Source organism: Xyrauchen texanus, chromosome 2, assembly GCF_025860055.1.
Source record: "Xyrauchen texanus isolate HMW12.3.18 chromosome 2, RBS_HiC_50CHRs, whole genome shotgun sequence".
Lineage (NCBI taxonomy): Eukaryota > Metazoa > Chordata > Actinopteri > Cypriniformes > Catostomidae > Xyrauchen > Xyrauchen texanus.
Genome location: NC_068277.1, coordinates 18,076,733 through 18,102,171, shown reverse-complemented (window position 1 = coordinate 18,102,171; position 25,439 = coordinate 18,076,733). Strand labels below are relative to the sequence as shown.

The window sequence follows — 25,439 nt, the reverse complement described above, 5'->3', positions numbered from 1 at the left end:
TAATTCTCAAGTTAGAGTGTCACATGATTAAGAGTGATTATATGGCTGTGACATATTTCTTTTGTTAAGGCTGTGACACTTCAAAATCGCACATTGTTGAGCGAGAAGCTTAAGAAGGATTCATATTTAGCACACATGTTGTGCCGGGGAGCCAGCCTTGTCTGCAGTATGTAACAAAACACGCTGAACATAACATCCTCGCTCTAAAATAGCCGTTTTCGCATTTCGTCACCGGCTCTAAATTTGCAGTCATATGCATTTTAAGTGTCAGGGCGCAACACAGCAGGCTGTGTTGTGGATTTGTGTTCAAATAAACGCCTGACATCGTATCATTACAAGAATATTCGCGACATTCCCTCGAAGAAAGTCAGCTGTGTTGTTTCTGATATTAGCTTTCCGATATTTAACGTGAGAGTAGCATTTGCGCACCCCACCACGCGCAGAAGTCTCCGCACGCGCGCCTGTTAAATGACGTTCTCAAGTGCCACACTAACAACTGTGGGTGAGAAAGGCAGCTCAGAGCCACAACTCCACTAGGATTGGACAACAAGGAGTGCAGTAGGGATTCTTGGGGACTGGTGTCTCTACTAAAACGCACGCGCTTTTACAACTACAGCTTCATCACCAACAAAGCCAATGGCAGCATCGGAAAAAACACTCGTTTACCGAGAAGACACGGATTCGTTCAAGAATTTGCTTTCCAACAGGGATTTGCACCTGATAGCTGCACAGGACGATATGAATTATGTCGATTTGAACGACTTGCTGGAGTTGAAATTAGACGATACAAAAACAGTAAACGTGACATTCACTGGCGACAGGAGTCCACTGGCAATAATTAAAAGTATCATGAAAGATTCAAACGCGCAACTCCAAGGCGAGGATAACCAGGTGCCCTCTAATCCGACCACTGACAAAATCAATCATGCCAAACAAGAGGAGTGTGTGGAGAAGTCCAGCTCTTTTGAAACAGCAACTTCGGAAGTACCTCAGATCAATAAGAACTACACGGAATGTGTCGAATCCCCTGCTAAGGTGACAGAGCGAGACCCCCAAGAACAATCGGAGACACAAAGCGCAGGCAATAGTGAGTCGGACGATGAGGTTACTGTGGTGCTTTCAGATCATGGCACGCCAGAAATGTACGAAGATGAGTCTCATTACATCACAACCCACGAAATCCAGCTTTTGGAGTTGGACCATGATGTGGATTACGACTTTGAGACGGGATCCAGCTGGGATATCGAAGATGATCACCAGGTCTACTCGTTTGTCGATTACGCGTTTTTTGACAGTGATGAAACGATAGGCGCAAAAGAGGCAGGTATGAAAAGCAACCAGGCGCTGTCTAGTACGAGCGGAGCAGTTGTCAGTAGTAAGCCTAAAAGCAATCTCTGTGACGCGGACAAATGTGCCAGCTCAGATGAGAGCCTGTCAAAAAATCAAAATACAGCAGGGCAGATTCACCTGTCAATCAAAGCCACTTCCCGCGCTATAAATGAGCCAAGTAACATCCAAGATCATGGCAAACCTTCAGGAGACTCAAGTCGCCATGTTTTGAAAGGGGGAATGGAAAGAGGGGCAAAGTCAGTGATAACGCCAAGTGCTTCATTGCTTTGCCGGGGCGCCTGCACTTTGGCCGCAAACTGAAAAGCAAAGATGTGAACGAGTATTCCAGCGGCACATCCAGCGCAGTGAGCGAGTTGGATGACGCCGATAAAGAGGTGCGTAACCTCACTGCTAAAGCGTTCAAAAGTTTGGCATACCCTTATTTCGATACCATCAATTTCAGTACCTCCAGCGAGTCCTCCGCATCAGAGCATGGACTGGGAATAAACCGGTGGTCCACGTTTGTTGACCTCAAGTATGGCAATGTAAACATGTCCAAGGGACGAGATCAAAATTTAGTAGCCCATGAAGACACAACATCTAATTTCCATTTTGCAAAAAAGAGAGACTGTAAGGGGATAACGGGGTTGACATTGACAAGTATGAGAGCGCCTCCAGTCGAGATATTTGCTCTGAACGGCAGTTTAGTTGGCCATAAAAACGCTTCATCGACAACAAAGAAAATAGAGCTCATGGGGAAGTTTGCCCAGGGTCAAAGTGGGGTCATAAGACTGACGGAAACATTAAATTTTCGATGTAATGTCAAATCCGACCAGTCTGGAAACGAAAGGCGTGCGAAATCTGTGCATAATGCTGAAGGATCACGTTCCACAGATGAAGTTACAGACACCTTGCCAAGCCCTCAGGGGTGTGAGGCTAGCAAGAGACCTTGCAATGCAGGGGAAACCATGGAAGACGCGCACAAGAAAGCAATATTCGCATCGAGTCTCCTAAAAAATGTCATTTCGAAGAAAATGCAGTTTGAGCAGGAGCGCAAAATGGAGAGGGGCGAGATATGCGAGACCCACCACGCGCACTCACCGTGTTTTGCGACGCACGAACACGAGGTGCAGAAGGAAAAAATGACAAAGAAAAATTCCAAAGGGCTGCAAAGGCAAAACTCGAAATTCTCCGAGGCCGACTCGGACCACACCATCGTTTGCGTAGATGAACTGGGGGATATAGTGGACAGCAATTCAAGCGATGCCAAAGACGACAGTCGCAAAGAAGAGACTTTGACTTGTGCATCAGAAATGATTTTAGAGCCAAATGAAGCAGCGTTCGATACTAAAAAAGGAGCATTCGAAGCATCCAAAAGCACGCTGCATCGAAGCCAAAATAGCGCATTCAGATCCTGGAGGGACGGCGAGCTAGAGTTTCAAAAGGAACATAAAAACGATAAAACTCCTGAAGGGAAACTGCCACCGACTGACCGGTGTCCGAGGGAAACGAACGCATACATCGATCCGGCGACAAGCAAGAATACTAAAATGTCACATTTGTTTGTGCCAAGTATCCAACTTCCGTCCGGTGAGAAGGAACCGAAGAAACCGCCGCCGAACATGAGTTATTCCATGCGCAACGAAGGAGACAGTGGAGGTATGAGACACTCAAACACTCTATATGTTACAGACAATACGCCCAGGGCTGTCACATCGAAGTCACCTGAAATTAAAATAAGTTTGCGGAGCGTAAGGGATAACAAAAGTGGCCCGTTCAATATATCAAAGCTGCTGACTCCCAATATAGGCTGTAATGCCGCGAGCCTGATGAAGACATCTGATGACACCAGATGCCACGCGCTCGCTGCAACATTTAAGGGTGAGTCGACTGACAAAGTACCACACTTCATTGTCAGAGACATTAGAGATAACAAGGGTAAGCTGCAGACACCTATTCACCAGGTTAGAGACGTGCGTAAATTGGTTAAGAGTTCGTACCACAATGTGTCTTTAGATAGCAAGTGTTGCTCAGACGGAGAGCACAAGGTATTAAAGCCGAGCCCATATCTGAACTCGGCCTCTCTCTCGCCCATTGTGATTAAATGCCAGTCCGTGAATACAAATAGCAATGTGAAGCAATCAGGAAATTTAATAGACCCTGCTAAGCGAAGATTTCCCGAGGATACATATGAGTCTGACAGATCATCTCCTCAAATTCATGTAGAGGGCGCCAAAAACGAGAGTACAACGATCCAGAATCAAGTCAACAGACTTCCTTTAGTCAAAGCACCTCAAAGTAACTCAAACCAAGATGTGCCACCTGGATTAAAAAATGAGACAAGCACAAGGAGGCAAGATAAAACGAGTGACGTGGGCGAGAGGATAGCTGAACCCAAGATGGCCAATCAGGCTGCTTTGGAGAAACTGCAAGCTGCTGTCAAAACAATGGAGCAGTTGTATGTTTTCGACAAGAATGAATGGAAGAGAAAAACAGATCCACGGCCAGTAACAGATAGCCACTTGCTTTCGCTTATTGCCAGTGAGGAACATGGCGGTGCTGTTGAGGAGCAGGAAAGCGTCAGTTCGGTTCCCACAACAAACATGGAGAAGTTTGTGAGACGAGATTCAATCCCAGAAAAAATATCCGCTAGGCCTCCATCAACCCATACTGAGATGCCAGCCAAAAAAGACGAAAAGGACACACCGATGTCATCAACCACTCCTATCACCCAGGATGAGAGAAATGGTCCTAAAGCGCTCATGCAGCCAACAGGAACGCCCTGTAAGAATATAACCCTGAGTCACAGTCAGAAACCTTTAGCCACAAGTTCCATTAGGGCAACACAAACACATGTTTCATCACCAGCATCTCTTAGTTCCAAGGGTGTGACACCAAAATCTCAGAAATTACCAGTGTCTTTGAAGATATCTAAGGCAAAACGAGTGATGGAGGAGCAGAAGAGGCAAAATAGCAGTGAAGCTGAGCTTGCGCCTTTACAGTTCACTGCCACAGCAGACACAGCAGCCACAGCAGATGCAGAGAACTATCTAACCATACCCGTGAAGCCTCACACTACTTTGGCCATAAAGCCAACCACTGCTGCATTAGCGAAAACAGCAGTTTATACAATCCCAGCCACAGGAGGTAAAACCCAAACTTCAAGTCCAGCACCTTACCTCACTCACAAAGAGAGCCATCAGTTCCCCAAACGATCATCTTTTGTTATGGAAACACAGTCCCCAGATACCCCTACTGCCACTATTTACCATACACCCCTGCCTATTACAATGGAAGCTGCTCAGCCTCAAGTCATTTGCTTCTCCCCTACAGTTCAACCTTCCCCAGTCCCAATAGAACACTTCCAGCATACCCAAAAAAAGATGCTTTTGGATCCCACTACAGGAAACTTCTACCTGGTGGACTCTCCAGTCCAGCCAGCCACCAAACGTCTCTTTGATCCAGAGACTGGGCAGTATGTGGATGTCCCCATACCGCAAAAGCCTCCCATGACCCCCGTCCCCCTGCCAATATCCCCCCTCGCCCTCAGCCCAGGAGCTTATGGACATACCTACATGTTTTACCCAGGATACATGCCAACCACAATGATCCCCACCTGCACCATGCAGTCCCAGCTCTCTATGCAGTCAGAGGCAGATGATGGGGACAGATCCCATTCACACATGGGACAGCAGGAGGATGTAGCTTACATGGAGAGTCCTTATTATATGCCATATGGAAAGTCATCGCAAACAACCACTGTTGCTCAACACGTCACCACCAGCAGGCTAGCCATCAGCAAGCAGCCTGTCATCAGCATCACCTCTCAGCAAGGGCCAAGGATAATTGCACCCCCCTCCTTTGATGGTACTACCATGAGCTTTGTGGTGGAGCATAGGTAAAACCCCACACAAATACAGTGTAAGTGGTATTATTGTTTATTTATTTTTTCATGATATTTGCATTCATTGTGAAAAAAATGTAAATCAAACAAATAATAATTTTGAAAGAGTTGGCTGTATTAAGTTAAAATTTATGTTTTTGATAGGTTGACAATAAAATGCTGAAATAATCAGATTTTATAAGAATTGAATATGGGAAATCTACAACCTTACAGTACAAATAATGCCAGTTTCCCTACTATACCATTCCCAAGTTCAAATCCACATTTCCAAAGAGCACACTTACTAAACACTATTTTTTTGGAAAATACTGCCTTATTATAACAATAACTGCACTTATATTGTCAGTGTAAATAAATAAGTATATATTACTTAATGTTTCTGTGTTTCAAAATCAATCTGATTTACAGTACATACTATCTTCCATCATATCTCAGAAATGATTTATCGGAACTTATGCTAAAAATGAATATCAGTATTTGGAATTTAGAAATGACTGTTCTATCTCAGCAAGCATGTGTGTAGATTAACACTATGGCAAATATGTCTGATTGTTATTGTGTGGGTAATGTAAGATTTCCATAATCTAAAACACTAGTTTTCTAACATATCTTCTACATATCATATCATGATACTGTAGGTGTAGGACCAAACTTGTAAGTCATTCCTATGCGGATTAACTTGAATGGCTTTCCATCATTAGTCAGCAGTAATAAGATTAAGATTAATATATTAAAATGTCACTTGGAGAGGAATAGAGGTTGCAAAACAAATAGGTGTCCACTTACAAACCAGATACCAGAGTAACAAAACTAGTACAGCTCTTACCTCTGCACTGTAAACCCAGATAAGTTGATTGTACATAAATAATTTAAGGCAACCGATTGCCTTAAAAATTGTAAGTAATGCATAGTAAACAAACACAGATCTATTTGAGTAGAATCAACTGAAAAGTTTAAGTTTAAAGTTTGGACTGGAAGTAAAGATTTAAGTTTTTTCTACTAAAATACAATTTATTAGTACTCAAAACTTGCTGTAAAATCATCCCTGCTTCTCACCTATTTAACAATTAATACATTTTTCCTGTGGTATTTAATTTTCTTTATTGTATTTATAATAAATGTTTAAGTCATGAAAACTTTATTTAATTATTTAACTTGATTAATAAACACAAAAAAACAATGCCTTTTACATTTTTTATTAAGAGATGATAGATCAACAAAATGTTTACATTGTTGCTTAATGTGAATATATGGTAAACCAGATCTAGATCCACATTTGAACACTGAAAGTGGAAAAAAAGGCATTAGTGTGAGTTTATTCTTTTCTAATATTATCCTACATTCTAACAGTGTAAAATATTTAGCAGCAGCCCATACTGGTCAATTACACATATTTATATTAAGACTTTGCATTACAACATTCTACATTTTATATATATATATATATATATATATTTTAACCTACATCTTTAGCAGGGTAAATATAATGATGGATTCAACTGCAAAATACATCAGATTCAAGATTGAGAAACTACATTTCTGACCAGATGGAACACTAAACAAAAATAGCACTAGCAGATTGTTTAAATATATCACTGCAGTCTAATTGTGCCACATAACAAAACAGGAACATTAAGAACAGTTGAGCAATAATTATAAATGTGTCTTCCTCAGCACGTTGACTTTTCAGGTTTTGAAATTTGGACGGTAGCTCACTTTTACCCAGGTTTAACATGACCTGCTGAATAAAGTTAAATGGGTTTTCATGCACTTTGGGTACTCCAAGTGCAATGCATAAGTTAGCCCAAACAAGAGACACATTGCCTGAGGTAGGTTATTCAGGTCATCAGTGACAAGACTGCCCTCCAGGATAACCCCTACTCTTGAGGGGTTCAGCTGAGGAAGTCCCGGGTTTTGGGATACATTATCCTCAAGGCTGTGGAGTCCCACTGAAATGTTTAAGAGGCCTGCATCATTAAGATCCTAACAGAAAAAGTAAAATATTTGTGTTAGCTTTATTTTAGAGGTTTGTCAGAATTTTTTTCTGGCAGGGCCTGGCTATAAAGTGTTTGGATAAACCAATAGTGACAATAGTGACTAAATTAATTATGCTGGTTACAATACTGTATTAATGCGGCATTGATGATAATATTCAAATGCACTTTAACATTTCAGTTACATTAAATTCATAAAAATTCATAAAAACATAAAAATTGGTTTATAGTTTATGTAAGCTTTAACCTCAATAAAATAATTTATTTCCATTACTTCAGTCTAAATTGAATTTGTAAAACAACTTACCAAATTTCAGAACGTGAAAAACAGATTAAGGCAGAAAATGGTGCCATCTTATTTACTTCAGCCAACTGTTGAATTTAACGTGTAGTTGGTCTTGGCATCTAAAAATACAAAAACTAAATATTTTTTAAAAATCATGTCACTACAAATAACTCCCAGTCTAGTCCAGAGAATTTGTCAACAAAGAAGGCATCTTGATAAAAGACAGAAAACACTAACCATGGGAAAAATAAAAAGGAAACAAGCGCAGGATATTCTTGAGTGAATTAACCAATGAGAATCTAAATATGGGGTGGTCCTTTCAAAACTGTTGGAAGCTGCAAGCTAATAGCCTCCAACTATTTTGGAGTGTTGGGTTTAGAGTCACTTCGCAACACTTATTGTACAGAATGGGTGAATATATGGTGTTCACTATATTGCTATATCGTACTTTCCAAGGTAATATGATCGAAGACTTTCTTATAGTGTCTTATATTCATCAAATTAAACAAAAATAAAAGGATTGCTGCTTTTTTAAGTTAGTTAATTAAAAATAACTAAATCCACCAAATTCTAGAACATTTTGTCACAACTTGATTTAATTGCATTCTATCCATTTAAGAAGTTTAGTTAATCCATTTGAGTTGGGACTACATGAATGAATACTTTTTTGTGATGTTAATGTAGCATTGATGAAACTGGGCAGGGGATTTCCATTTCCCAGCGTGCTATCCATGGGACTCGATATGGAGAGTAAATGTTAAAATTAGGTTTTATTTTATGTGTTTTTGTGCAAGAATATAAAGGGGAATACCTGTTATTGTTTAATGGATTGTTATATTTCGATTTAGTTGCGTTTCTGTTATGATGGAGTTTTAAGGGTTACCATTATGTTAAACAGTGGAGCTTGAGCAACCGATGAGGACAGGTACACTGAAAACAATTGCTGTAAACTTACTTACAGCAACTTACAGTGATTCTTAAATATAATAGTTTGCTGTTAAAAATGTTACATTCTGGGAGATCAAGAGGCTCACTGTTAACTAACTCATTTTATGGTAAATAGCTGTTGTATGCAAGGCATTAGGGGGAAATTAACATTTAAAATCATGAAATCATCTTGGCGAAAGCTAGTGACATTTTGAAATGTATATTTTAAAACCCCCCATGAAAATGTTAGTTTGTGGCACATGATTAGTGTTCATGATGTTTCTGACCAACTCTGTTCTTTATCTCAAATCATCCTTCACTTTTCTGTCTAATGAGAAGTTAAATGAAAAAAAAAAAATCAAGCTTTGAAGCAATGTACATATGAAATGTACAATGTTGCCAGGATTGAACAGTGTATACAGTAAAATAACACCCCTAAGAGAAATACCCATAAGTTTTTGCACTTGAATAAGTACATATGCTTTGGCAATTCTTTGGGGCTACAAAAAAAACATGAACAAAGTTTTTTTATTCAGACTTAATAGAAGTCTTAGTTTAATTAGTGTTGTTGTTTTGTTAACAATAGTTGTTTTTGTTAGAAGTCACCGTCATGGTGATTCGTGTTCTCTTGAGCTGGAAACTTAGACCTTCTTTTTTACTATATTATGTTCCTCCAGCCAGTGAATTTTTGTTTAAGTAAAACACAAGATGTTGAACTGTGCAACTTGGAAGACAAAACCTAAGATCAGACAGAGTATTTGATCCTACTGGCACTATATATGGCAATAGTGATGCATTACACATGAAAGCTAAAACAGTAAAGGATATTTCAGCAAAATGATTTTAGCAAGATGAGTGTTTGATGTTTTTGAACTTACAGCATATTACATGTTGACAAAACACACACAGATATCAACTCTCTGCATACAGAACGCAACAATGGTGAAAATGAACAAACATCCTTTTATGTAAAAAAGTAAAAGCTGAACATTAAAATACAAGTAACTTAGACGGCAACAAAAACAATGTCAAAATAAACCAGTAAATAATCTAAGTAATCTAAGTAATTTCTTCTTGCTGCAGTGCATGCTGGGAACTTAGCTGTTAATTTCAACAACAGTAGATAGTATGTAATTTGACAGCTACATGCTGCTGAATTACAGTTGTATACTGTAGCTGTAAAAACAGTATCTAGCTGTTAATTTTACAGTAACCTGATGGCAACCCTGCTGCCAGTTCTCCCGGTTGGGCTACTCAGTCTCCCGGCAGATGGCAGCGGAACTCCCCTGGGTGGATGGCAGTGTCGAGGACTCTGCGACAGGCATCCCTCCTCCTTCCCAGGTTTCGGCACCAATATAAGGGGGTATAAGGGAAAGGAGGAGGCGAGAACTGGCTTGGCAATATAAATAATAGTTTAATCATAAACTGAACCAAAAAAACACACCAACATAAACACACAGAGTAGCTGCCTGTAATTCTCTCTCTCTCTCGAATCGTCGTCACCGGCCGCCTTTATCCCTTTCGCGCCCCCATCAGGCTGATTGCGGACCGGGCGTGCGTTGTACCAGCCAAAAACATGCCTAATTTTGTTGGGTTTACCCAATTCAAAAAGGTTCTTTCTACAAAAAGTGTTTGTGTTGATCTAGAAAGGTCCTTTGAGGAAGCATGGAGAGGGGAAGTATCCAAGCCACACAAGTTACTTACTGGGGTACCTCAGGGATCAGTGCTTGGGCCACTTCTCTTCTCCATATACACAACATCACTGGGACCCATCATCCAGTCACATGGTTTCTCTTACCACAGCTACGCTGATGACACGCAACTCTACTTGTCTTTCCAGCCCAACGACACCACAGTGACCGTTCAAATCGCTGCCTGTCTGGCAGACATCTCGGCCTGGATGAAGGAACACCACCTTCAACTCAACCCTGCCATGACCGAACTCCTTGTCTTTCCAGCCAACCCGGCTGTTGAACACAGCATCACCGTGCAGCTGGGTCCAACTACAGTTTCGCCTTCCAAAACGGTCAGAAATCTAGGGGTAACCATTGATGATGAGCTAAATTTCACAGACCACATTTCAAAAACTGCAAGATCTTGTAGATTTACACTCTACAATATCAGGAAGATAAGACCCTTCCTCTCTGTACATGCCACACAACTGCTCATTCAGTCCCTTGTCATAACTAGACTGGACTACTGTAACGCTCTCATTGCAGGCCTTCCTGCATGTGCTATTAGACCTCTCCAAATGATCCAGAATGCAGCAGCACGTCTGGTCTTTAATGAACCTAAGAGAGCACATGTTACACCACTCTTTGTCTCTCTCCACTGGCTGCCGGTTCATGCACGTTTTAAATTCAAGGCCCTGATGCTGGCATATAAAACAGTCACTGGGTCTGCTCCAGCATACCTAAAAACATTTATGCAGAGCTACGTTCCCACCAGAAGCCTGCGGTCGGCTAAGGAACGTCGCCTTGTCGTACCAAAACAAAGAGGCACCAAAACACTTTCCCAGACTTTCAGTTTTATCATACCACGGTGGTGGAATGACCTTCCCAACTCAATCCGGAAGCTAACTCACTCTCTATCTTCAAAAACGGCTAAAAACACATCTTTTCCAAAAGCACTTAACCGGTCACTAAAAAAAAAAATAAATAAATAAATAAATAAATAATATATATATATATATATATATATATATATATATATATATATATATATATATATATATTTACATTTCTTGTTGCACTTAAATCTGTTTTGTATACTATTATGATGATAGTGAAACTTTGTAATATGGCACTTTTTGTACCACTGTCTCCCTAAGATGATTCGCTGATGTTCTTCCTCTTTTGTAAGTCGCTTTGGATAAAAGCGTCTGCCAAATGAATAAATGTAAATGTAAATGTGTTGAGATAACATAGTAATTTTAAGTAAAAAAAAACTCACGTGAAATTACTGTCCACAATTTAATCAAATTCAGCCAAAGAGCTATTTCTTTTAGTGTAAAATAGCCTCCTGACATAGCAAAGCATGTGCACAGGAAAAAACTATATTAAAATCACAGTCTGACAGCCATGATCCAATCATATCCCCATGGATAAACTACCACTCTGCATTATTTCCTGCTTAATTTTTGGTTTCAGCATGAAATATGTGATATTACTGAAGTTAGATGCTTTGCGAATGTCATTTCATGTTGTCTTTAAAGTTAAGCATTTGTTATACATCTCATATCAGTTGCATAATAGAGTTAAACTTGGAACTCATTACATGTTTTGCACCAATGTGACTGTTTTAAACTGAACATTCACCATTATTTCTCAGGAAGAAATACCTTTATCCTAAGAACACATTTAAAAATGTATCTAAAAATCTGCCTTCATAATATAGTTGGCCCTTGCAATAATGTTTGCCAGTGTGGTTTGATTGTGTTCACTTGTTTACTCAAGTGCTATAACAAAAATATTATGATAGTGAAAATATACTTTGGAGGAGAGAATTCACACAAATTATTCTTAAGAGGGGTTTGAACTAGGTGTTTAGACGGTTTAAATGCAGAAATTGAATTGAATAAAAGCACTTACACTAATTCTTCTGTTAAAACACGTATTATTTGAGCTGTTAAGTTATTTAAATCGTCATTTTTATAGTTGTTTTATAGTTTTGGGGTTTGTTTTTTTACATCGTCATGGCAACGAAGTTGTAAAATTGGATATAACTTTATACAGAAAAGCTTATTATGCAATTTTATCCCATTAATATCATGTGAACACTCATACGTCTTGTGGATATACTTTTGAAATAGTATTTTTACATTTACGGATTAGCCCAACACTCTTTCACGACTTTCAGTACAGCCAATGACATCACTGGGCATCATTGCCATCTAAAACTCAACAATTACTTGCTTCTTTCACACACAACAGCTTCCTATCATGTTTACACTTTCTACTGATCAGTTAAGTTTAAATAAGGGGTTTGGGTAAGGGCATAATATTAATAAGCATGTCCTTAACAACTCGTGTTTTACTTCTGCATTACACATCTGGGAATTTGCACATGATGAAGTTGTACAAGTTTATTAACTTCTACTGTAAGACCCTCACTGTAACCTTGATTTTTTAATTGTTTTTAAGGAGGGACGATTCAAAATGATTTTGTTGGGTAATCAACATTATGCCACAAATGTTATCAATAGAGCTTAACTTATATTGAACCTGGTATATTCCTTTAAGCTTCTGTATATCTGTGATATGATATGATATTTGATATATGATATCATATCATATGATAATATCTATACAGAGCAGAGTGTGGCATGGCCTCTGTCCACACTTCATGGGCAGAAGGGAAGAGTCGTGGCATTGTTGGCATAGTCGTGGGAGGAGAGAAAGATTAGCCAGTTTGTGGCATGTGTTTGTGCTGATACAGTGTGGACCAGCTGCTGCTAGACATCAAGGTTCGTCCTGAGACGTTTGGGGCGTTGAGGGGTCACCTTTTATAGGACAACCTTATGTTGAAGGGAAAGACCCAGAGGTGGGCCAAACCTTGGCTAAGGGTTACTATATAAACAAATCGTGTGACGTGCTGTCAGGCAGCACAGAGAGTAATGCGAGACGCCAGAACTGTAAACTTTTCATGACCAATAACCCAGCTAAGAGCAATTAATGGATGGTTCACGATCATGCTTGATTTGGGGTATTATCTGAATAAATTACCAGTTTGCTGATGATTAAAAATTTATTTATATAATGCACAAGTTCTCAGTTTCTAATATTATACTTGTTTTGTTTTACACAGGAGTCATATGCCATCGACTTTTCACTGATTTGCTGTCCAGTTTGTTCCATTTTTACGACACTTATTCACTGTCTTTTGGAATCATGATCTCCTTCATCACGAACAGTCATCGGAATAATTTAATCGGCCAATCTTCTCCAAATATTATTTGTGGCTCTATGTTTCTTCTCATTGTTTATCCCACTTGTTTCATTTTGTGTTGTAAAACTGATTTTCTGCCTTCATATTGTTATGAAAGTGGTTGGAAATTTTTTGAGGGTAGCTAAACCCATATGCATATACTGTAGGTTTCTGTAAAAAAAAAAAACTTGTAGCACCTTCAGCATAATGTTAATGTATGTTATGAGTCAGACTAATGAAATACAGAAATTCTCTTTCTTATTTTTCAACATTTGTGAAACATGAGCAGAATTCATTTAAATGTAAATCATATGAAAAACCATTCTTCCTTAAATTTTCCCATTGAAATGAATGCGACAGTGTACGTCTGAATGCATGCTTGTGTTTCATGAATAATGCCCATAATCTGCAAACTCACTTTTAAGACTTTGGGGGAATTATTTGGTTCATTATTTTATTGTGCATTGCCCCACTTTAAATAAGCACTTCAACTGTTAAATTGTCCCTTTGTGTTCCACACTGTAAAGAAAGTTGTATGGGTTTGGAACAACATTTTTGGGTAATCTATTCCTTTTAACTTTAACACTTATAGTGTTGTCGAGACTTTTAACAAGTTCTGTACAAAAAAACTAACAAAAAAGAAATTCTGCTGGTATCCCTGTTTCTTTGACTGAAGTTCATCTCCTGACCTTGATTTTCAACACTCTTCCTTCAGAGGTGTTTTTTGAACTAAATGGATAGATAGCATTACAATTTTATATTGTATATTTTTGTCATTTTTTACAGTTGTTGTTTTCTGCTGGTATTAAATACACCACCACAGAACACTCAATATAGTGTGGATAATGTGGTGAATGGGATGTTTTAGGGGATAGTCCTCCTCTATTATCTTTCAGTACCAGTAGTGGTATGAGTGTTTGAGAGATGTGTTTACCGAATCATTCTGATTTGGTATTGCAGTTCCATCTTTTTTGGCTGCAGTGATAAAGATCAAGATCAGGTGAATTGATTTCTGGAGAAGAAACAAGAGGTATTTGGAGAGATTTCATGTATTTTGAATGCAGAACCTGGTAAATCCTATAGCACACTTTACATAGGCATCCAGCCTAACACAGGGAGGAACCCAGAGTCAAATGGCCAATCCAAACATACTGCCCACATGTGAATTTAAAGGGATTAATGTAAATTTTGCCTCAATTTCAAAGGATTTGTTTGCAAATACTTAAGGGAATTATATGAAAACTAGATGAATTATTTGATTATTTTCAATTCTTTTATTTGGCTTTCAGAGTGAAACTATTCAAGCTATCGTATATTGTGTTTTTTTGTGGATATCCCTATTATATCATTACATGTTTGCTGATGTTTCAAAAGTGCATCAGTTGAAATGGGTCAATTACATTTCATTTTATTATCCATACACCTCAAATAAATCCAAGTGAAATGCAAATATATATATATCCCAACCCTTAGAAAGAACTACAGTATATTTTTCACTGTTCTTTATAATTGACATTTTTCAGAACATATTAATAACAGAAGCAATACATTTGGGTCCTCTGTTTTGTCTTACTTTATTGATGAATTATTGATGTTTATTTTTTTTAATTATTAATGTAATAGTAAATTTTTGAATTAATTAATCATTTCAGCTGTTGGAGCTGCTGGCCAGTCCGTGAAGCTGTCTTTGAGAAAGTTTGGTGTGCTGTTGTCTTCCGCTTAATCAAATTACCCCATTCAGAGGATTACATTCTGTGACAAAACTACATTTTCTAAAAGTTTTTTTAGAAAAACAACATCAAATGTGTGAAATGCAAAATCACATCAGTGTAAATATGTGAACATGTTTTTGTTTGGTCTGTGCTTTATGATGATTTTGTATGGTCTGTGCAAAAGCTCCTAGTGATGTAATTAGGAGACATGATGTCATAAAAATGACATTGAAAAATAGAATGTTCCTGTAATTTTGTTGCTATAAGTAACACTGCTGAAAGAGCTATGGGTCGATCATTATATTTTTATAAGATTGAAATTTTGTCAAGGTTATGTAATAAGGGTTAGAGGTATGTGTGAAGATGGGTAGGTGACAAATTGGGTGAAAATATGTAATATAGCATCTGAGAAAGGATAAAGACTGAGATTCAAACCAAAGGATTGTAAAAGAAAGTGACATTCTGATTGTCTTTCAGTTACAGGAAACATGATATTAAAATGCAGAAATTGCACTAAGCTTTGTTGCCATTTTGTTCTTTATTAATTTTGGTGTGTTTTTGAAAATGCAGCTTTCACAATAAATATGCACTTTTCCAAGCATTACAGCTAAATTTAAAATACCCAATATAAATCTCCTGTTGCTAATTGTTCAGCAGGCGTTGCTGATGGGTGTTTACTAGAGTCCATATCAGTTGTTTTTACTAAGCACAATGGCATTAAAAGAATGACTCCAACAGACCTCTCCTACGTAGTCCTATGACTATTTGCCAACACTGCCTGTTTGTCTGCTGGTGATAAGAAGTATTTTTACCCTCCATAGTGGAGCTCAGAAGAATATTAAGTACCCCATATGAAATTATTGAAAGTAATCTCTTCAAAGTCTATGGCAGTATGACAGAGTGAACATATAGAAAGTAGCAACTCCATATGCTAATATTGAGTGTTGCAAAGTGTTAATGTGAAAGGTGATATCCAAGTTAAGAGGCTGTCACACATTCTTATGAAGCAATGGGTATGTAAACTTCCATATTAGCAATTACACTATTCAGGGGACTTGCTCTGACAGCATTGCTCTAAATTAAGACTAACATCTGTTTTTTGTTTTTTGTTTGTTTGTATTTTGCTTTCATTCAGTACATTTCATCTTTGTTTTCAATGTATATCAATATTTTTTAGGAATGCTTATTGAGAGGATATTCCACTGAGAATAAAACTTGCTTTTAATATATTGAAAAATATATGACCATATATTTCCTTATATATTGTAATGTATGTCATTTTATATTCAATAATGCACTTCATAATATATAGATGTGCATGTGATGAAAAATGGTAGTGTGTGCTTAAATATATTTTAACATGTATGTTGTACATATAGGCCTAGTCACATTTATATGGGAATATGTATGAGCAATATATGAACACAATTCTGAGGAAATATAGACTGTAATATATATCCATATACAGTATGTGACTATTAATGTCATTATATATTTGTAAATATATACATATTGAGTATAAACACATTTGAATATATATATATATATATATATATATATATATATATATATATATATATATATATATATATATATATATATACACACAAATCTGAGAGACATATATTCTGTAATATACATCCATATGTATAATTATATATATATATATATATATATATATATATATATAGTGCATATCTTGCAGAATATTGAAAAATATAAGCACTAGTTCCCCTTCTGTCACTCACTCGACGTTGTGTCGAATGAAGGGATACAAGGGGTCTTCCATGGATGCCGAATCGTACCTCTGAACCTGAGAAAAGGCCAATGTCAAGTTGGTAGACAGAATTTGCATGCCCCGCCCTGGCCATACAGGTATAAAGGGAAACGGGGCAGCAAATGCCAGTCAGAATTTTTCTTCGGAGCCGAATGGTTGTGCAGCAAGCAGCTGAGTTTCACTCCTGTTCCAGCGAGAAGCATTGCTGTTGGATCCGCATGGCGCATTTCCAGCAGGAGTCTCTCTCTCTGCACGCTGTGCAGTTCACACCCCTGGGCGCTTCGACAGCCCTTTCTTTCTGTTTAAAAGAGTGTCTCCTAAAAGAGTTATATTTCCTCTAAAAAAGTCTGAGTTTTACACTCACAAAAGAGCAATACACAGCGGCGTTGAACGTCCTTTTAAGGACACGTCTTTTTCTAGATGCCTTTCCGCCCCTGTGTTGTTCCTGGATGCGGTCAGTTTCTCTCCAAGAACGACGGCCACAGATTCTGCCTCGTGTGCCTGGGTAGCGATCACACTGAGGCGGCGTTTGTGGATGGTTCATGTTCTCACTGCGATGGCAACATTGCAGTCGCGACTCTCCTTCCTGAAGGTGAATGGCACTTCAGCCGCCCCCCGCATCGCTCCTTTTTCCCACGGGATTGAGGATGACCCGGCTGGCGATGAAGGCGATATGGGGATGATGACGGCCTCGGTTTCGCCGGGTAAATCCCCACAAACCACCCGCCCCCCCGACACGCTTGCGTGCTTCCGTCCGGGCTCGGGATGAGTGCGACTCGCCTCACGGCCAGCCAGCATTCTCCCTCGAGCCCCCGGGCTTGGATGATGACATCACCGCTGCATCGGTGAGCGTCCAGGCGTCTGGCGCGGAAGACTCTACTGGGCTACCGCCTTCGGGCCAGCCCTCTCAGTCGGAGGCAGACGCACAGATGGCCGACATGCTTTCCCGGGCTGCCTTGAGCGTGGGCTTGGACTGACCCCCTGTCTTCCCCACAGCCTTCGCAGCTTGACGACTGGTACCTCGGCGCCCGGCGCCGCTCACAGCCATGCCCCCACCCCAGTACCATTCTTCCCGGAAGTGCATGACGAGCTGACGCAGTTGTGGAGGGCACCTTTCACTGCCCGTAACCGACACCCTCGCTCGTCCGCTCTCACTACCCTGGATTGCGGAGTGGCCCACGGGTACACGGAAGTCCCCCAGGTGGATAGGGCCATTGCGATCCATCTGTGAGCACGATCAGTCAGTTCAGTCAGTCTGGCTCCCTTCGGGCACAGCGGTTCCTCTAAAACAATTCTAGAGGCTCCTGGGGCATATAGCATCCTGAGCCACGGTCGCGCCGCTCAGGTTGATGCATATGAGACCGCTACAGCACTGGCTACAGACTCGAGTCCCGAGATGGGCATGGCGCCACGGCACACACCGTGTGACAATCACCCCTTCCTGTCGTCAGACTTTCAACCCTTGGACAGACCTCTGCTTTCTGTGGACCAGAGGCCCCCTGCAGCAGGTGTCCAGACGTGTCGTGGTATCCACAGGTGCCTCACAACAGGGTTGGGGCACCATGTGCAACGGGCACGCTGCTGCTGGCCCCAGAAAGGACCCCGGCAGCGTTGGCACATCAAATGCCTAGAGTTGATGGCTGTAATTCTTGCCCTATGGAAGTTTCTCCCACTAATCCGAGTCAAGCATGTCTTATCGTCATATGTCACAACTTGCCCGCCATCTCCTCCTTTGGAGCCAGCCGCGACTCAAGTCGCTGCTCGCCACTCATATCCCTGAATATATCCCTTCGTGATAGGTTTTGCCCAGCGGAGAGTGGAGTCTCCACCCCCAGGTGGTCCAGCTCATATGGGACCGATTTGGAAAGGCACAGATAGATCTCTTTGCCTCCCAAGACAACTCCCACAGCCCCTCACTAAAAGATTCCCCTGAGGAAGGACCTTCTTTCTCAGGGACGGGGCACCCTCTGGCATCTGCACCCAGACCTCTGGAACCTCCACGTCTGGCCCCTGGACGGGATGCGGAGGATCTAGTGTATCTACCACTAGCTGTCATAGACACGATCAACCAAGCCAGAGCTCCCTCCACCAGGCAACTCTATAACCTAAAGTGGATCTTGTTCGCGAATTGGTGTTCTTCCCAAGCCGAAGACCTGCAGAGAACTCTTTTCTCTATATAAGGAAAGAGTTCGTCAGTGCTTCTATTCCTGCAGGAGAGGCTGGAGTGGAGGCTGTCCCCCTCCACCTTGAAGGTGTATGTAGTTGCTATCGCAGCCCACCATGACGCAGTAGATGGCAAGTCCCTTGATAAGTACGACTTGATAATCAGGTTCCTGAAAGGCATCCGGAGACTGAATCCTCCCCGGCCTAGCCTGTTCCCCTCTTGGGATCCTCTCGGGTCTTCAGAGGCCCCCTTTGAGCCGCTTGATTCAGTCGAGCTCAAGGCCCTCTCCCTGAAGACGGCCCTCCTGATCATGTTAGCCTCCATTAAGAGGGTTGGAGACCTGCAAGCGTTCTCTGTCAGAGAAACCTGCCTGGAGTTCAGTCCGGGATTTCTCACGTTATCCTGAGACCCCGACCGGGCTATGTGCCCAAGGTTTCTACGACCCCTTTCAGGGACCAGGTCATGAACCTACAAGCGCTGCCTCGGGAGGAGGCAAACCCAGCCCTTTTGTTGCTGTATCCGGTGCGTGCTTTGTGTACATATTTAGACTGCACGCAGAACTTTAGATGTTCTGAGCAGCTCTTTGTCTGCTTTGGCGGACGGCGGAAAGGGAACGCCGTCTCCAAACAGAGGTTAGCCCACTGGGTCGTTGATGCTATTGCCTTAGCCTATTACACCCAGGCCATGCCCACCCCCTTGCTGGCTCGAGCACACTCTACTAGAAGTGTGGCGTCCTCGTGGGCACTGAGCCATGGCACCTCCCTAGCAGACATCTGCAGAGCAGTGGGCAAGGCAACACCCAATACCTCCTCAGCTCCTCAGTGCAAAATCCTGACTAGCATGTCCGGGGCGGGGCATGCAAATTCTGTCTGCCAACTTGACATTGGTCTTTTCTCAGGTTCAGAGGAATGATTCGGCATCCAAGGAAGACCCCTTGTGTCACTTCATTCGGCACAATGTCTCGTTCCCTCCCTCGTGGAATGGAGGTTACCACAGTAACCATGACGATTCCCATATATGAAAATGTATTATTTAATATATCACATTATATTTTCCAATATATTCACATATATTTTGGTTTTGTAAGTGTAGGTCTTCTCAACCAGGCAGAAGAGTTAACATCACTGTGATAAAAGAAGGTCAAATGGTGAGCTGTGCATTCAAAGTTCATTTTAAGATGTTTTGTTTATATAAATAGGGTGTGCCATTATAATTTATTTATTTATTTATTTATTTTGTCATAGACAGTGACTATAGACTGTCAATAGACTATCACTTGGTTAATTGCTACCCCTGGATGCTTATTTCAATTTGTTCATCAAGGAGTACATTTGTGCAAGTTTTTTGGATACTATTTCTACAATAATTGATTCTAAATGATAATGTGATTTCTTTACAGAAGAAAATATAGAATGTGTGATATGATATGATATGATATGATATGATATGATATGATATGATATGATATGATATGATATGATGATCCACACCATATGACAGTTTCAGCACGCCAGTAAAAACGTACGAATTGGTTAAAATACCGAAAACAATTTCTAGTGGTTCAAATTACGTTACTTTGCCCTCACCAACATGGCGATAAGTTCAGGACGTTCCGATTCAAGTTCAGCACACTGAACGAGTCGCTTTAAAATGACGCAGTAAACAATAGCACATGAGATGACAGCACTATTGCAAAGACAGCATTTTAGAGGTACTTTACTCTTTCGTATTCTTTTTTTAAAAGTAAAGTTAGAAGTAGCAATTATTATATGTTCTGTTTTACAACTTATGTTTTATAGGTCTCACCTGCTTTTCTGCTTATTTTAATATAATCTAAAACCAGGCTGATGCTTGTAAAGGTATTGATGAGATGTAGCTATACCTCACGTTAATCTAGATTTAATTATAAGTCATAACAATTTAACAAAATCAAAGCGTTATTTATGCGTTAATTAACTCCGTTACATAAAACAATAACTGTTAAAGCGTATGATAATGCAAGGAGAGCTGACATAAAGTCTTCGTGTGCAGTCTTTTTAGACAGCATTTCTGTGCATTATACGGTGTCAAAAATGAAAAATCTCTCATTATTTACTCACCCTCATGCCATCCCAGATGTGTATGACTTTCTTGCTTCTGCTGAACACAAACGACGATTTTTTTAGAAGAATAGCAGCTCAGTAGGTCCATACAATGCAAGTGAATGGTGACCAAAATGTCGAAGCTCCAAACGCATATAAGCAACATAAAAGTAATCCATATGACTCCAGTTGTTAAATCCATATCTTCAGAAGTGATAAGGTAGGTGTAAGTGAGTAACAGATCAATATGTAAGTCCTTTTTTTTACTGTCAATCACCACTTTCTCTTTCCCAGTCTTTTTTTGTTTTCACACATATCTCCACCTATTGGGCAGGGAGGAGAATTTATAGTACAAAATGACTTGATATTGATCTGTATCTCACCAAATTTTCATTTTTGGGTGAACTATCCACATATAAAGTGGATTAACACTATGTGCATATAATGCCCAAAATGGTTAGAATCAAACAGTTAATCATGCTTATGGTGCCAAAAATGCTGTCAAAGTTTGAAAATGCCTGGATCAGAAATGCTGAATGCATCGTTTGAACGTGCCGATGATCAATCGATGGCCAAAAATGCAGTATGGTCAGCTCATTTATTTATTTATTTATTTGACAGCCCTTTACATAGTTTGTCTCTGAAACTATCCAACTTTGTTGAAATGAATAAAGTAAATTTTTTTTGAAGTGGCCTGGGTTATTGGAAGTATTTCCTGTAAAAAAAAAAAAATTCCATTCATCTTTAGTAAAGACTTTTTATATCAAACAAAGCCTTTAAACAACCCAACCAGCCTCAACATTCTTTTTATATGTCTTGACAATCTAGGATCTTTAGATTAAATGGCCACTGATATGGCCAATATACCTGCAGTGCAGGAGAGCAGCCATGAATCTACAAAGCATGAAAATGAAAAGGTACAGACTGAAGAAGGGGAAACTCTGTCTAAAAGGCAAAGAAAAAGACTTCTCAAGAACCAACAGTGGGAGGAACAGAGAGAACTTCGCAAGTAAGCACAAACTATAAACACGGTCTCTGTGACGCTATAATAATGCCGTTGTTTGGGTAGCTGCAAATTTCAGAAATTTAGGGGAAGAGTTATTTATATTCATGAGGCAAGCAATACCTGATTGGTCATTGGAACTATGACCCAACCCTAACCCTAAATATTTCACCGACCAGGTAGCACTTTCCTCATAGATATTAATTAATTTTCCCCTGCCATCCTACATTTCGTAAATCTATGACATACCCAAAGCGACACAGCAATCAATGGTGTAATTTAAAGGCGGGACTATGTGTTTGTTTGATGTTTACTTTTGCAACTCCGTTTGGCACAGAAATTCCACACTTCAGCTTTAAATTTTGTTCATTGTTTACATCCAAGTGGTAACAAATAATCTGAAGGTGACCCTAATTAACAACACACATTTTTATTTCAAATGAGCATTGACTGCCATGCCATGTCACAGTTCTTTTTTTAAATAAATGTAATTTTTCTATGGTTCTGCAGACAAAAGCGTAAGGAGAGAAAACAGCAGAGGAAACTTGAGAGACAAGCGCAGGCTGACGATGGAGCGGAGTTGTCAGGAAAGAAGCGTCTGCGCAGATCGGCAGAGCCCAGCTCTCTCAGACTGGTCATAGACTGCAGTTTTGATACCCTCATGATGCTCAAGGTCTACTTATTTTCAACATCTGTAACAGTGTGTAAAAAGTCAAGCAAACGCATGGGAAATTTTCATAAAATGCAAATGAACATGGGAACCACTTTGAAGACATTTCATTCAACCTAGTTCAATCACTTACATGAGCAGTTGCAATAGAGCTACAGCGAGTTTTTCCATAGTCGATCTACAGTCTTTTTCTGTCTGTCCAAGTATAGGAGGATATAAATTAGGAGGTCAGCTGAGGGAGTGCCGGCAATGGACATCACAAGTGCTGTGTATTAACAGATTACATGCAATCTGGATAATGTAATTTGATTGCAAAATAAGTACTTGGATTCAATTCTATTTAAAAAATGTGTAATCAGATTACAGTTACTTTATTATATACAACATGATTGCATATAAGGCCACTAGATTTATAAACATAATTTTACTTTTAAGGAGACAGGGCATAAACATTACTGTGCTATGTCAATATGACATAAAATAAACAATATGTCTAAAAATAAAATTGTCTGCCATCTTGAGGGAAAATATTTTGTATGGATGCATTGATGATGCTGAGCTACAATCGCTTAATGTAGACCTGTTAGTCTAACTTCACAAAAATCGGACTGATATGATTTTAGCCTGACTAGAAGCATTTACATGACATTTTCAAAAGACAAATGATTGTTTTAGTTCAACTGAAATCAAACTTTTAAAGTGCATTTAAATGTACTGACTGAATCAAGCTTGCATTTTTATTTTATGCTGTGTAGGATGTAAAGAAACTTCACAAGCAGATTCAAAGGTGCTATGCTGAGAACAGACGAACTCTACATCCTGTACAGGCAAGTGTTTCCATAACATAGATTATCAGTGAAAATAAAATAACTTTGCTTCTATGACATTTGTTTGTGCTTTTCTTTTTTTACAGTTTTACCTCACAAGTCATGGCGGACAGTTAAAGCAAATCATGGATGAAATTAACAAAGGCTGGGTGAACTGGAAGGTATAGTAAGATCTGAAATGACACTGATAAATAAGAATACATGTATTAAATAGTTATGTTTTGGTTGTTTTTGTGGCCCATATCAACATATAATTGCACAGTGCTGTTGCTAGGTGCTGTTTGATGTAGTGTTTGAAATGTGATGTAGGATGTCCATTTCAAGCCTGACCCATTTCATGAAATCATGAGCAAGGAGGACCTAGTCTACCTCACCTCCGATTCACCAAATGTGCTTCAAGAACTGGATGAGGCAAAAGCCTATGTGATTGGAGGCCTGGTGGATCACAACCATCATAAGGTGAGTGGGTTGTTCGGATTAGACCTAAAGGAGAAATTTTGCTTTTAGATTTTAAATGTTTCGAAATTAAGAACTTTTCATAAGTGAATGGATATGAATAATTGAAGAAAAGCCGACTTGGTTCATCATCTTTATTTTCACATAGGGGTCATTAAAATCGTCCCCAAAGCTATTGTTTTTGGTTAATTTAAATGCTTTATTACAGGGAATCTCATTTGATCGTGCCAAAGAACTTGGCATTGCCCATGCTCAGCTTCCACTGGGCAGTTTTGTCAAGATGAATAGCCGTAAGGTGCTGGCTGTCAATCATGGTGAGATACCCTGCTGTATATGCTTTCTCGCATGTACTCAATACATATGTGTTAAAAAAGGTACTTCTGAAGGATACAGATTAAGCCTAATTTTTATATAAAAATGTAAGCTATGAGACCATTTTGCTTGTATGTTTCTAGTTTTTGAGATCATTCTGGCATTCCTGGAGAAACAAGACTGGCAGGAAGCTTTCTTTACTGTTCTGCCTCAGAGGAAGGGAGCTGTACCAGTGGGCCAAGAGAACAAGTTTGGACAGGGCAATGATGAGGAAGAGGAAGACTCTGATCAAGACTCTGACTCAGGCCATCTAATCTCAGAAAAGAGAGCAGACTCGAAGGACCAACCATCTAGCAAACAGGAAGAACTCCAAGCTGTACTAAACCAATCTGATTCCAGTGAGCGAAATACAGCATAGAGGGATACAACTACTTGATGCTGTCTTGTCCTATTGGCAATTGTTTTAAATTATCACTTCTTTTTTTTTTTTTTTTTTAAGTTTGATGATGTCTCTGTTGGATATGAGATGCTTTGGACGCAAAGGTTTGGAGTGAAGATGTTTTTGTTGAAAACAAATTTGAACACTGGGATAAATGACAGCTTCCCTTTTGCAGCCTCTAACATAATTTTTTGTTGTTGTTTATGTATCAATACAGATGAATATAATATTACAGAGTATGTTCCATAAACCTGTCTGGTCTTAGTTGATCAATTGCTGTTTTTCTGTGGCATAAATGGGGGTTTTGTCTATTTAGGTGATGATTTAATTTAAAAACATCCAATCATTTTAACAAATATCAGTTAACAGACATTACCTTTACAGCACAGAAACCTGTATACATTTTTGTAAATCTATTTGTCCAAGTAGACTTTAGTGACTCAACTTTAATGAGCTCATCTCATAATTAAGATATGTAAAAGCATGCAAAAAACATCCAATTACAGAACAGTAAATCAACAGATCACGGCCCATACTGTATGTATGCAACATCTTAGAAATAGTGTTAAACTTTGACTTCAATGTCTTGGCAAAAAGTAGGACCTCGGAGCTTTTTTTTTTAAAGAACCTAA

General features: G+C 39.6%; 2 protein-coding genes across 2 annotated transcripts; both read left to right on the top strand.

Annotated features, from left to right (window-relative positions):
• Window positions 1–414: 414 nt before the first annotated feature.
• Window positions 415–15,641, top strand: c2h4orf54 (chromosome 2 C4orf54 homolog). The gene is given in 3 exon segments (XM_052139288.1): window positions 415–1,564; window positions 1,567–5,250; window positions 13,247–15,641. Coding segments are annotated over 2 exon segments (4,593 nt in total). The 5' UTR covers window positions 415–636; the 3' UTR covers window positions 5,232–5,250; window positions 13,247–15,641.
• A 5,036-nt stretch (window positions 15,642–20,677) lies between these two features.
• On the top strand, window positions 20,678–25,051 carry trmt10a (tRNA methyltransferase 10A). The gene is made up of 8 exons (XM_052153508.1): window positions 20,678–20,730; window positions 21,929–22,109; window positions 22,614–22,776; window positions 23,529–23,600; window positions 23,687–23,761; window positions 23,910–24,059; window positions 24,265–24,370; window positions 24,512–25,051. Exons 2-8 carry the CDS (start codon window positions 21,943–21,945, stop codon window positions 24,784–24,786), a joined length of 1,008 nt encoding a protein of 335 aa, XP_052009468.1. The 5' UTR covers window positions 20,678–20,730; window positions 21,929–21,942; the 3' UTR covers window positions 24,787–25,051.
• The last annotated feature ends 388 nt before the right edge of the window (window positions 25,052–25,439 follow it).